General features: G+C 51.5%; 1 protein-coding gene across 1 annotated transcript in view; it reads right to left on the bottom strand.

The window, feature by feature from the left end:
- Positions 1 to 11784, bottom strand: part of ZSWIM5 (zinc finger SWIM-type containing 5) — a 44892-nt gene extending 33108 nt beyond the window's left edge. The window contains exon 1 of the mRNA XM_040408167.1: positions 11275 to 11784. Coding sequence (XP_040264101.1) covers positions 11275 to 11758 — 484 coding nt within the window. The 5' untranslated portion in view covers positions 11759 to 11784. The remainder of the gene's footprint in view (positions 1 to 11274) is intronic.
- Positions 11785 to 13185: the final 1401 nt, after the last annotated feature.

Genomic DNA, 13185 nt, shown 5'->3' with positions numbered 1-13185 from the left:
TTCCGAAGTTCATCCATATTCATAATCTCTGGGCGTTTAATTAAATTCCTCCCTGCACTTTCTTCCTTGCGCCCCCCCCCCCCCCCCCCCCCAGCCCATTCCCTAAACACTGGTAATCCATCTTTCATAGATAAGAAGCGCCGCAAATTATTCCAAACGGGCACGATAACAGCAATCTTGTGAGATTAGGTTTACCCGTTAATTACCGGAGCCCGGCCGAGGAGGCACAAATCTTAATCTCTGGCGGATCGATGCTGGTCTTGTGGCGATGGCGCTCCGCACTTATTACATATTACAGCTTTGAAGTTAATCTATAATTACAGCAAATAATTCATGAGCAGCCGCTCGATGCAGCGCAGATATGGGGCTGACAACTCGCCGTGCGGGGGCGCCGCTCATCACAGCCACGTTGGCTGATGTCCGGACACTTCTCATGTACAGATTTACGTTTTATCTACTTATTGTACGTTATTTCCCGCCATGTTCTCCAATCACACCCAGATTAGTCTTCAAAATCCTGCTGGTTGCCCTCGGAAACAGACAACGGTTTAGCTTCACCCCATTGTCATACATGTGACGTCACAACTCAGGCCTAAAACTGCCCATACACCTGAGATAGCGGCTGGCCCAACACCCGTCCAGGCACCGGCAATCGCTCCCAACCCCCCCTATACACAGGTCGGCCGAGTATGCATGTGTGCTCCACGGAGAAAGGGGAAAATAACGCTGTCAGACCCTTCTCACCCCCTCCAGTCACCTCTGCCCCCCTCCAATCACCTCTGCCCACCCTCCAATCACCTCTGCCCACCCTCCAATCACCTCTGCCCACCCTCCAATCACCTCTGCCCCCCTCCAATCACCTCTGCCCACCTTCCAATCACCTCTGCCCCCCCTTCCAATCACCTCTGCCCCCCTCCAATCACCTCTGCCCACCCTCCAATCACCTCTGCCCCCCTTCCAATCACCTCTGCCCACCCTACAATCACCTCTGCCCACCCTCCAGTCACCTCTGCCCCCCTCCAATCACCTCTGCCCACCCTCCAATCACCTCTGCCCACCCTCCAATCACCTCTACCCACCTTCCAATCACCTCTGCCCACCCTCCAATCACCTCTGCCCACCCTCCAATCACCTCTGCCCCACTCCAATCACCTCTGCCCACCCTCCAATCACCTTTGCCCCCTCCAGTCACCTCTGCCCATCCTCGTCACCTCTGCCCACCCTCCAATCACCTCTGCCCCCCTCCAATCACCTCTGCCCCCCTCCAATCATCTCTGCCCACCCTCCAATCACCTCTGCCCACCCTCCAGTCACCTCTGCCCACCCTCCAATCACCTCTGCCCCCCTCCAATCCCCCTCTGCCCCCCTCCAATCCCCCTCTGCCCCCCTCCAATCATCTCTGCCCACCTTCCAATCACCTCTGCCTCCCTTCCAATCACCTCTGCCCACCCTCCAATCACCTTTGCCCCCTCCAGTCACCTCTGCCCCCCACCCTCGGCACCTCTGCCCACCCTCCAATCACCTTTGCCCCCTCCAGTCACCTCTGCCCACCCTCCAATCACCTCTGCCCAATCTCCAATCACCTCTGCCCACCCTCAAGTCACCTCTGCCCACCCTCCAGTCACCTCTGCCCCCCTCCAATCACCTCTGCCCACCCTCCAATCACCTCTGCCCCCCTCCAATCACCTCTGCCCACCCTCCAGTCACCTCTGCCCCCCTCCAATCACCTCTGCCCACCCTCCAGTCACCTCTGCCCCCCTCCAATCACCTCTCTGCTCTCAGGTAACAGGAAACCAGCAAGGTGTGAGCTCAGCTTTGTATGTGACTGGAGCAGTGACGTCTCCACACAGACTAACATGACTAGAGATTAGGGCTCATTCACATGAATACACGGACGGTCTGTACAGGGCTGCAGCACAGAGACATTGTCTGCGCCGGATTAACCGCCTATGGCCACATCTGCTGCACCAAAATCAGGACGCCCAATCATCCATGCAGCTGAACCTCTCGCCAAACTGCTGCTGTATGAAAGGGGTTAATCTCGTAATCAGAAGCCCCCCCCCCGCTTCCGAAATTAATTAGTTCACAAGGAATTACCAAACCTGTGGAAAGTAACGGAAACCATTGTTTGGGTGCACAATGTTCTATGCTCTAATTGGATTTTTAAAGGGCCGGCTTCCAATCTTGTGCAAATAACGCTTCATTAATAATTTTCAAGACCTCTCTTTGCTGTCAGTGAATCGTAACAGCTATAGTTGACAAACAGAGGCTGAAACCCTGCCCTGACCGTGTATTGCTTGCACAGCTGAGGGCTTGTTACAGTGTAACCAGTCTGGACAATTCTCTGCAAGATGCACATAGGACCAGCACAAACCTCTCCCTTCCTGATGGTTTGTCACAGTGTATCAGTCTAGAACCCGCTGTATTTAGCTCACAGAGGACTGTCTGTAACAAACCCTCAGCTGTGAACAGTATTCATCTGCACAGGTTTTCATCCTCGGGGTGGGAATAGTGAGTAACTTCTCATACAATGATTTATATTATTTAGTACCAATTTAAAACTGAGCCCCCACTTCTCTGCCACCCCAATGTGGGGGCTCCTGTGAATTATGGGGGGGTGTGGAACCTCCTGGTGAAGATGTGTAGGACGGACCCTGCAAGTGACGATTTTCCGCTATTCGCCTACATCGCCGATCACTGAAGAAGTGATACCAAACGCCCGCGCCTCGGAAACACTCCTGTCATCTGATCGACCGGGGGCAGCGCTGACTGCGAGCGACTCCCGTCACATCTCAACTTAGATACAAGGCTATCTGGAAAAGCAGGGTAATAAACAATATGGCGGCGCACAGACCGGACTACTCCCCATTTATCTACTGGGGGTTAGAATCCCTACTTATATGTCCTTGTTTCATCTTCTTCATAGACATGAAGCCATTTCTTAGTTATCTCTTCCTGGGAAAGTTGGGTGACTAAGGATAAATCACAGGAGTATAAAATTCATTGCAATCACGGCCAGTGCACGTACCCATTGATTTTAATGTGTTTGTTCACACGCCGTGGGTCAGTGGAAAAATCACGGAGATATGCGTCACTTTGGTCCATGATGGGGACCAAACGCCGACTGAAGTCTATGGGTTCATGAAAAACCTCTGCATCCACGTTAATTAATTTTCCTCTGAGCAGCGTCCGTGGAATATGGATGACACAAGGAGGGCAAAAAACGGACACATGGACCAAACACGAAGAAAACGCACACAGATTTTCCACGGATTGGTATGTGAACCATTTGTTGCTGCCTTAGGGCTCATTATAGACGTCTGTACATTTGGGTCTACATCCGTCCCGCAATGTGGGGACCCATTCATTTCAGCAGGGCCACAAAAGATGTGGACAGCACGCCATGTACTGTCCGCATTCGTACTTCCGTTCGGCGGTCCCCGCAAAAAAAGACAGAGCATGTCCTATGCTCGTCCGCAATTGCAGACATGAATAGGCATTTCTATCACAGGGTCGGCCGCTCCATTCCACAAAATGCGAAACGCTGATGAGGTGCAGTAAGTGCGCTGCAAATTGCGCAAAATCTACCTTGCTCCATGCGCCATCTTGGCACAAAAATCTCCCTTTGTCACGTCCTGCCCTCGCTTGGCTATGCTGTTTCCAGGCGGTCGGTAAGATTATCCCTCTGGCCGAGTGCATTAAGAAATTACCTTCTGCCATTATCCACTCAGCTACAAAGTCTCTCGCCGGACGTCTGCGCCGCCGCCGCCGCGTCCCTTTCACTTGAGATGCAGATGAGGGAGGAAGACCATAAGAATAATGTGATTTTTCTACGTATACACGATCGCTCTACGCCGCCGGGAGCGCGGACGAGGGGCGTTTATCCTGAGTTATTCACATTAGTTGTTAATCTCTCCGCACTGAAAGCAGAACTACATTCCTGGGAACGGTAACAAGAAAAGCCGGCTCGTCCACACAATGCGGGGGCCTGTATATACAGCGGATACACGGGGGAGGGGGCTATTAATCAGACTATCACTGGGAATGGCGCACGTGTAAAGCTGGGGTTGGACACAGATTTTCTCATACAAGTGCTAGAAAAGAAATCCCCAGAAAACACGTGGTGTCAACGCAATCGGCAGCGAGACTGCGTCCACCCAGCGCCTCATCAGCCCCCCCCCCCCCAGTTTCTCACGCTTAGGGCAGGAAAGGGGTTAAGTCATGAAAAGTATGTTCTACAAGCAAGTTCCAGCAGCTTACACTAACGAACCGTGTCCTGCCCCAGAGCAGAGGCACTACCACCCCCAGGGGGCTGACGGAGGATCCCACCACGCCGACTCATCTGGTGAGAACAGAGGTGGCTATGCTCGCGCCCAGCAGCGGATTGTCGGGAGGTGCAGTATTTACATACAGCAATCTCCTCCACAGTATGTCGCCATTGCTCTTGCTCGTCCTCCTACAGCTGCATTGTTTCTGGGCAGCAGATCACCGTTTAGACCGCAGGATCTGCTGCCCAGAAACCATAATTGGCGTGCCTACGAGAACGACAGGCGCTCCGCTCATTCATCGGGTGATCGGCTGCAGCCTTGGACGAGCATTCGTAGGAACGCTAATTACCGCTAATCTGCCAAATAATGGTAACATGTAAATCCCCCTTTAGGGCTTATTCACACAGTTCTCATTGTGTTTCTATCTTCGCCCGGGTTGAGGACCCTTGTAAACCCCAATTTACATACAGCAAAACTTGCACTATCTTTGTACCGTTCGCAGGGGTTTCCTACAGGACGCCACGTCTGATCTGCCGTCAGGAGACTACTCGGGCCCCTCGCAGGGCTCTGCACAACTGACTGGTCCGTGCATGTCACGGTTTAACCTGTTTTTCTGTCCGATCTCATCTGATACAAGAACTGAAAGAGAAACCTGGAGAACAACAATAGCTTTCCTTCCAGAAGCAGGGTCGGGGGCTTTGTGATCAATCCGATTTATGGACAGTGTGAATTCGCCATCGGCAAGTCGTAAAAGCAGCGCTAAATGCAATCCCTATCTGTATCACCCCGTCGTCTTACAATCATATGATATAACAATGTTACTGCGTCTCCTCAGAACGACGCATTGACGACCGCAGGATAAGAGAGCGGCGCAGCTATGTCATGTGACATATGGACGCATTATGGTTGACGATTCCCATGAGACAATAATGAGCGAGTCTGTCGGCTCCTTGTATTCTATGGACTCACGGACCTTCACGTCATGAACTTTTTACCGTCTCCAGTAAATCGAAACCAGTTCCCATTGATGAGCTCCAAGTCAGCGGCATCACCGGCGCACAATGATAACCATGTATCCGGGGAGTGGATGTGATACATTGTTACTGGACACTGAATCCTGGTCAGCGCGGGGTTAATCAGGACACATTTATAGCGTTTCTATTAGGCTACATGCACACGACCGTATGTGGTTTGTGGTCCGGATGCCATCCGTTTTTGTTTGCGGATCCATTGTAACAATGCCTAAAACGGACAAGAATAGGACATGTTCTATTTTTTTGCGGGGCTACGGAACGGACATACTGATGCGGACAGGACACGGTGTGCTGTCTGCATTTTTTGCGGACCCATTGAAATGAATGGATCCGCATCCTATCCGCAAAAAAAAACGAACGGACATGGAAACAAACAATGTTCATGTGCATGTAGCCTAAGGGCTCATGCACACGACCGTATGGCTTTTTCAGTGTTTTGCGGGCTGTTTTTAATGGATCAGTTTTTCCGTTTTTTGTTTCCGTTCCATTTTTCCGTATGGCATATACAGTATACAGTAATTACATAGAAAAAAATTGGGCTGGGCATAAAATTTCCAATAGATGGCTCCGCAAAAACGGAAACCGTATGTGTTCCATTTTTTTTGCGGACCTATTGACTTGAATGGAGCCACGGAACGTGATTTGCGGGCAATAATAGGACATGTTCTATCTTTGAACGGAACAGAAAAATGGAAATACGGAAACGGAATGCACAAGGAGACACTTCCTTTTTTTGCGGAACCATTGAAATGAATGGTTCAGTATAAGGCCTCTTGCACACGACCATATGGATTTTTCAGTATTTTGCGGTCCGCAAAAAACTGATCCGCAAAAAATACGGATGACGTCCGTGTGCATTCCGTTTTTTGCAGAACATCTGGCCCCTGATAGAACAGTCCTATCCTTGTCCGTTATGCGGACAATAAAGGCTTGTTCACACAAACGTATTTTGCGTTCTGTATATGGAAACATTCATTTCAATGGGTCCGCAAAAGATGCGGACAGCACTCCATGTACTGTCCGCATCCGTTGCTCCGTTCCGTGGCCCAGCAAAAATGATGAGGCATGTCCTATTCTTGTCTGTTTTGCAGACAAGAATAGGAATTTCTATAATGGGCCTCCTGTTCCGTTCCGCAATTTGCGGACCGCAAAAAACGACACGGTCGTGTGTATGAGCCTTAAATAGAACATGTTCTATCTTTGAACGGAACAGAAAAATGGAAATATGGAAATGGAAGGCATACGGAGTACCTTCTGTTTTTTTTGCGGATCCATTGAAATGAATGGTTCCGTATACAGTCCGTATACGGAACGCAAAAAAAGGGAACATAAATGGAAAATCAAACAGTCGTGTGCAAGAGGCCTAAGTAACACATACTGAACTAAAAAAACGGCCAGTATACTGAACGCAAAAAAAACCTTTTGTGTGCATGAGCCCTAAGGCTGCCTCATACGCACTGAAATCCTAATGCGCATATTCTCAGGAAATCTATGGAGAAATTGGGCTTCGGTGAATCAGTAACGGGTCATGTTTTCCACAGACGCACAGACTTTTACCGCAGATACATTTCGTCCCCATAGGATATGATGCACACGTTGCAGATTACACACTATTTTTCCCACCCAAATTTTACATGTGGAAAAACCGCAGCATAATCCAATACCAGCAAAGTCTTGCTTTGCTTTTTTCTTCCGTGCAGAAATTTACCTTCCGTGCGGTTCTTGAATTCTGCACCATGTCAGTTCTTTGTGCAATTTTTGGTGCTTATTTCACCCTTTTCAATGGAAGGATGAGATGTGTGGTAAAACTGCATCAAAATCTGCTACTAACACATGCAGATTTGGTACAGAAATCCATACGAAATTTCCGTGTGCAGCACAATCTGCAGCAAATCCGTATTACTTTACAGCACTGGACTGCAAGAAATGTCATCCACACGCTGCGTAAACAATCTGCATCATAATACGGATTTGAAATCGCCAACATGTCCATTTATGCGCGATATCCACCGCGGACTTCGTCCTTTGCAATGGAGATGGTGGAATCCAACGCAAATTCAGCTGCAAAAACCAAGCATAAAAACCGCCCAGTGGACCTGCCATTTTCGCCACACAGCAAGTACAGACGAGAACATGGTTTTAAACCAGAAACCATTTATCAAATGTACATTGATAGAGATGAGAGATGTGGGAAGGTGAAGCATGGTGGACAGGCTTGGCAGAATTAGGAACTGAAGCCGCTGACAATGTTTTGCCGCACAGGAAGATACGGATCTACTTGGCGGTAGATGGCCACCACTATTACTGCCACAGATCAGAATGAAAGCGCTGATCCCAAGGGAAATAATAGAAACAGCAGGGATTTATTTTTGGTCACAATTTTTCCCATTTGTATCCTGGCAAAATATCTGCTGAGAATGTCCCGGACGTTGTGACTGGAGCTAAAACCGCTGCACATAGTTCCAGCGACCTGTGTGTGGTCTGTGGTCGGCGGTATCCACGGCCGAGGTGAGCGGCGGATGCAGAGATCATTTACAGAAACCTAGATGGCGGCACAAGCCGCCTGTGAGTGCACATCCCTGCGCACAGCCCCGCACACTACAAACGCTGATGGCCTCTTTCTGAGCCGCTTTGTTCCTCTTTTTTTTCTAAATGCCTAATTAAATCCCTTTGAATCTGGAACTGGGAATAAAAAAAGCCTCTGAGGGATGAAAGAAACTGCATTTAAAAGTTTTCAGCGGCTGGAGGAAGAAGGCTTTGGAGTTCTTGCTTTCCCTCCCCCTGGAAACTTGCAGCCAAATGTTAAGATTTTAGGGCTTTTGGGTTCTGGAAGAAGTTAACGAAATTCCATAACCCTGGAAAAAAAATAGGAAGGGTGTCTGCTTATAAACAAGTGACCCTTTCATGGCTCCCATCGGTGGGGCGTCCGGAATCACACGAGTGGAAACTCTTGGGGGAGCCCTGCCTACGACAAGTGGAAGATATCAGGCCTGGGATGAAGATACAAACCTCCTCATTGTGTGTTACAATGGTTATGACACAAGAAGTCGGAAACGCGTTAACCTCTAACGAAGGCGTGGATTGTCCTGGCAGCCCCCCCCCCCCCCCAAAGGTGAGTCAAATGCAAACATGATAATCAGAGATCTAAAGCCGGATGCCAAGCCCTGAAGACATCAGCCATTGTCCTATGCACTCTGCAGACCAGCGGTCTCCAACCTGTGGCTCTCCAGCTGGTGGGAAGCTTCAACTCTCAGCATGCCCCGATAGCCAGAAGGCGGGAGTTGTAGTTCTGGAGATGACTGGTGGGAACCATGCCGTGAGTCCAGCAGGCCGGAGACTTACCCCCGGTCTGATGAGTACAACAGCGACATTCACCTCAGGAAACTGTTCTGATGGCTAAAATTATTCAGCCGTGTATGGCCCTTTAAATAAAATGGAGGTCAGATGGATGAGTGGACGAATAGTCCATACTAGAACAGTCAAAACGCTGTGATCTTCTACCGGATTCACCGCTGATTCAGAACTGGTGACCCCAGTGAATCAATCACGACCCCGGAACGACATAATCAGGAGGAATCGATCACCGGTTCTGTAACTCGTCTGAAAAGATTGTCATTAATATTGATCGGACCTGATAACTGCAGGCGCTCATTGTTCACATTCAGACTTCTGTATGATCGCCACCGACAACGTCTACGGTGAAAGCGCGGCAGCGTGATGTATGCGATCCACCCCAGTATTTTGGACGTGGTGTAATGTGGAAGCGCAGGCCGCCAACGTGCCGCAATTTCACAGAATCGGATGAATCGATATTAATAGCGCTCTACTCGCTCGTCCGTCCGCACGGATCATTTTATTTTTGTTTTCCTGCGAGATTAGAGCGGCAGTCGCCCCGGAGAATCGATTTACTGCATCTGAAAAACTCACCGTGAAAGAAAATACCAGGGAGAGATAAACAGCCGTCCGCCATCAGAGGCTGAGATATAACACCGCGTCAATCAGATCGGTGCACCCCCACCCCCCAGGAAGAGCTGCCCTCTGACACTGTCACTGCTTTGTCAGGCTGACAGCCTTGTGATTGTCTGGCCCGGGGATTTTACCCTACAAAGCCTGTTAGTCAATCCACGGCTGATAAGGGGGGGGGATAATCTCTGCGCTTGTCTGGAGAATGTCACTTATTAGCAAAGCTTCCTTAGAAACAAACATAATTACAAAAAAGCAGGAGGAGGAGAATGATGGGGATGATGATGAGGACGATGAGGGCGAGTGGTTCACAATGTAACAAACAAAAATGGTAATAATAATAATAATAAACATAGTACATGTCTCTGACCGGCCAGACACCCCACAAACAGGTAGACCCCGAAACATCGAGGAGAAAATCAGCGGATAGGACGGCCTTATGTGTGTGCTCATACTGAAAGTCAGGACTGACAAGGACCCCAACACCCTGAGCTTTTAGAGTTAACGTCCCACATCCAGAGCACCCCTATAATAAAGGGGGGCCATAAAACAGGCAGCGGTGACGGCTCACGTGCAGAACTAATCCACCAAGGCTTTTCTGAAAAATGCTGAACTTCACAGAATGTAAAGGATGTCACTGTGTCTAACGGGGTCAGAAGATCCAGGACTATGACCATCAGTGAACCTGACACAAGACGAGGACATGACAGGAAGCCTGAGCGCTGATCAGTTCATCAGTCCCTGGTCCCACACCTCATTTACAGAACTGAATGTCTCATTACTCATCCACGTCTCATCACTCAGCTTCCCCTGTCCTAACCCAACCAAGACGTACGTGACGGCCCTCGTCTCACCCAGTGCCCTCCATCCCCTGTCACATCACTCATCCACTGAACCTGCTTCTGTCAATAGTCCGTGGTCCTGAATGGGACTCACTCATTAACAAGACTTCCCACTGGATCTCCATTCACAGCAATCATCCATGGTCCTGAACCATCAGCAACCCTCAGCCAAAGATTTGAACTGGTTCCAAAAATCAACCAGTGTCATGAACTGGTCCCAACTCTCAACCGAAGCTTCGACTGGTTCCAACACTCAATTAAAGTCTTAAAGCGGGGGTCTAGGACTGAAACTGTTCCCAGCACTGAAACACGGCTTTGACTGGTCCTCACGCCTAACTATGATCTGTACACGGTCCGACCACTTAACCTGAGCCTTCATAGGGTCCCATCACTCAATCAGTTCCAAAACAAACCCTTGGGCTTCTTGCACGCGAACGTTGTGCGTCCGTTCCGTGCATTGGGGACTGCAATTTGCAGTCCCCAATGCACGGGCAACATCTGTGCGGCGGCCGGGACGGATCGAGACCCATTCAACTTGAATAGGTCCGAGATCCGTCCGCAAGTTCTATGTTTTTGCGGTGCGGAGGCAGGGACAGAAACACCAGCGCTCCGTAGTGCTTCCGTTCCACATCTCCGTGATTGCGGACCCGTTGAAGTGAATGGGTCGGCATCCATGATGCGGAGTGCACACAGGCCAGTGCCTGTGTATTGTGGACCCGCCGTATGCGGGCTGCAACACGGCCACAGAAACACGTCCGTGTGCAAGAGGCCTTGGTCTTAATCGTGGACCCATCATCTCACGGGGATCTTAATCGTGGACCCATCATCTCACGGGGATCTTAATTGTGGACTCATCATCTCAGCAGGATCCTGACCCCGGACCCCTCACTGGGGTCCTGATCCTCCATAGTCCTGACCCTATCCAGACACCAGAGGCCTTGGTCTTAATCGTGGACCCATCATCTCAGCGGGATCCTGACCCCGGACCCCTCATCTCAGCGGGATCCTGACCCCGGACCCCTCACTGACCCTATCCAGACACCAGAGGCCTTGTACTACCCAACACTCCTGTAAGCTCCAGGCCTGTCATCCGGCACAGCCCCCCCCCCCCCCCCTTATCAGTTTCCCTGCATTCGGGCCCCCACCCTGCACATTAGGGCCACTCACCGACTTGCAGCACGTTCTCCACGCAGCCACTCTCCAGAAGTCTTATCCCCCGACGGAAGGGCAGCCCCTCGCCTCCGCCTGTCCCCGGGGCCCCAGGACCCCCGATGCCTGGAAGGGCAGAGCTCTGGCCCGGCCCCAGGGCTCCTCCTATGGCTCCCCCGGCCGGGGCCCCCGGCTCCTCGCCTCGGTACTGGAAGGAGGAGTACATGCAGATCTCTCGCTCGTTGCGGGGGAAGGACCAGTAGACGATGCGGCGCTGCACGGGCTCCGGTATCCGCTCGAACCGCTCCTCCACCCGTTCGAAGGCCCATTTCTCCGCCACCGCCTTGGCGGCGCAGTCCAGGAGGGACTCGGGCTGATACTGGGGCCGAGCGGCGGCTCCTCGCTGCTGGGGAGATTGCTGGGGGGGCGGGCAGCTCCGGGAGCACAGCCGTTTGGCCGGGGGGAGCTGGAGCGGCGGCGGAGCTCTCTCACCCTCCGCCATGTCCGCTCTGCTCTCTCTGACTGACTGACTCCAGGGGCCGCGCAGCGCGTCCACCAGCCCCTCACACAACACGTCTGATTGGCTGCTTCCCGGGACCGCGGATAGGAACTGCAATATCATTGGTCCATTCTCGGGGTCGCGCAAGTTAGGAGGCCGCTGATTGGTCGGTAACAAGAAAGGCCAGGAAGCCGGAGAGGAATGTGACACTCAGCAGCTGTCAAAGCCCAGAGCTCAATGTACACAGTGCAGATGTACAGCGGCGGATACAGCGCCGGGTATACCGCGTATACAGCGCCGGGTATACCGCGTATACAGCGCCGGGTATACCGCGTATACAGCGCCGGGTATACCGCGTATACAGCGCCGGGTATACCGCGTATACAGAGCCGGGTGTACCGTGTATACAGAGCCGGGTGTACCGTGTATACAGCACCGGGTATACCGTGTATACAGAGCCGGGTATACCGCGTATACAGCGCCGGGTATACCGCGTATACAGAGCCGGGTATACCGCGTATACAGAGCCGGGTATACCGTGTATACAGCGCCGGGTATACCGTGTATACAGCGCCGGGTATACCGCGTATACAGAGCCGGGTGTACCGTGTATACAGAGCCGGGTGTACCGTGTATACAGCGCCGGGTGTACCGTGTATACAGCGCCGGGTATACCGTGTATACAGAGCCGGGTATACTGTGATACTGTGTATACAGCGCCGGGTATACCGTGTGTACAGCGCCGGGTATACTGTGATACTGTGTATACAGCGCCGGGTATACGCCGGGTATACCGTGTATACAGAGCCGGGTGTACCGTGTATACAGAGCCGGGTATACTGTGATACTGTGTATACAGCGCCGGGTATACGCCGGGTATACCGTGTATACAGAGCCGGGTATACTGTGATACTGTGTATACAGCGCCGGGTATACCGTGTATACAGAGCCGGGTATACTGTGATACTGTGTGTACAGCGCCGGGTATACCGCGTATACAGCGCCGGGTATACCGCGTATACAGAGCCGGGTGTACCGTGTATACAGAGCCGGGTATACCGTGTATACAGAGCCGGGTATACTGTGATACTGTGTATACAGCGCCGGGTATACCGTGTATACAGCGCCGGGTATACCGTGTATACAGAGCCGGGTATACTGTGATACTGTGTATACAGCGCCGGGTATACCGTGTATACAGCGCCGGGTATACCGCGTATACAGCGCCGGGTATACCGCGTATACAGAGCCGGGTGTACCGTGTATACAGCGCCGGGTATACCGTGTATACAGAGCCGGGTATACTGTGATACTGTGTATACAGCGCCGGGTATACCGTGTATACAGCGCCGGGTATACCGTGTATACAGAGCCGGGTATACTGTGATACTGTGTATACAGCGCCGGGTATACCGTGTATACAGCGCCGG

This window comes from Bufo bufo, chromosome 9, assembly GCF_905171765.1.
Source record: "Bufo bufo chromosome 9, aBufBuf1.1, whole genome shotgun sequence".
Lineage (NCBI taxonomy): Eukaryota > Metazoa > Chordata > Amphibia > Anura > Bufonidae > Bufo > Bufo bufo.
Note: the sequence above shows the minus strand (reverse complement) of the source record. Positions and strands in the feature narration are given on the sequence as shown.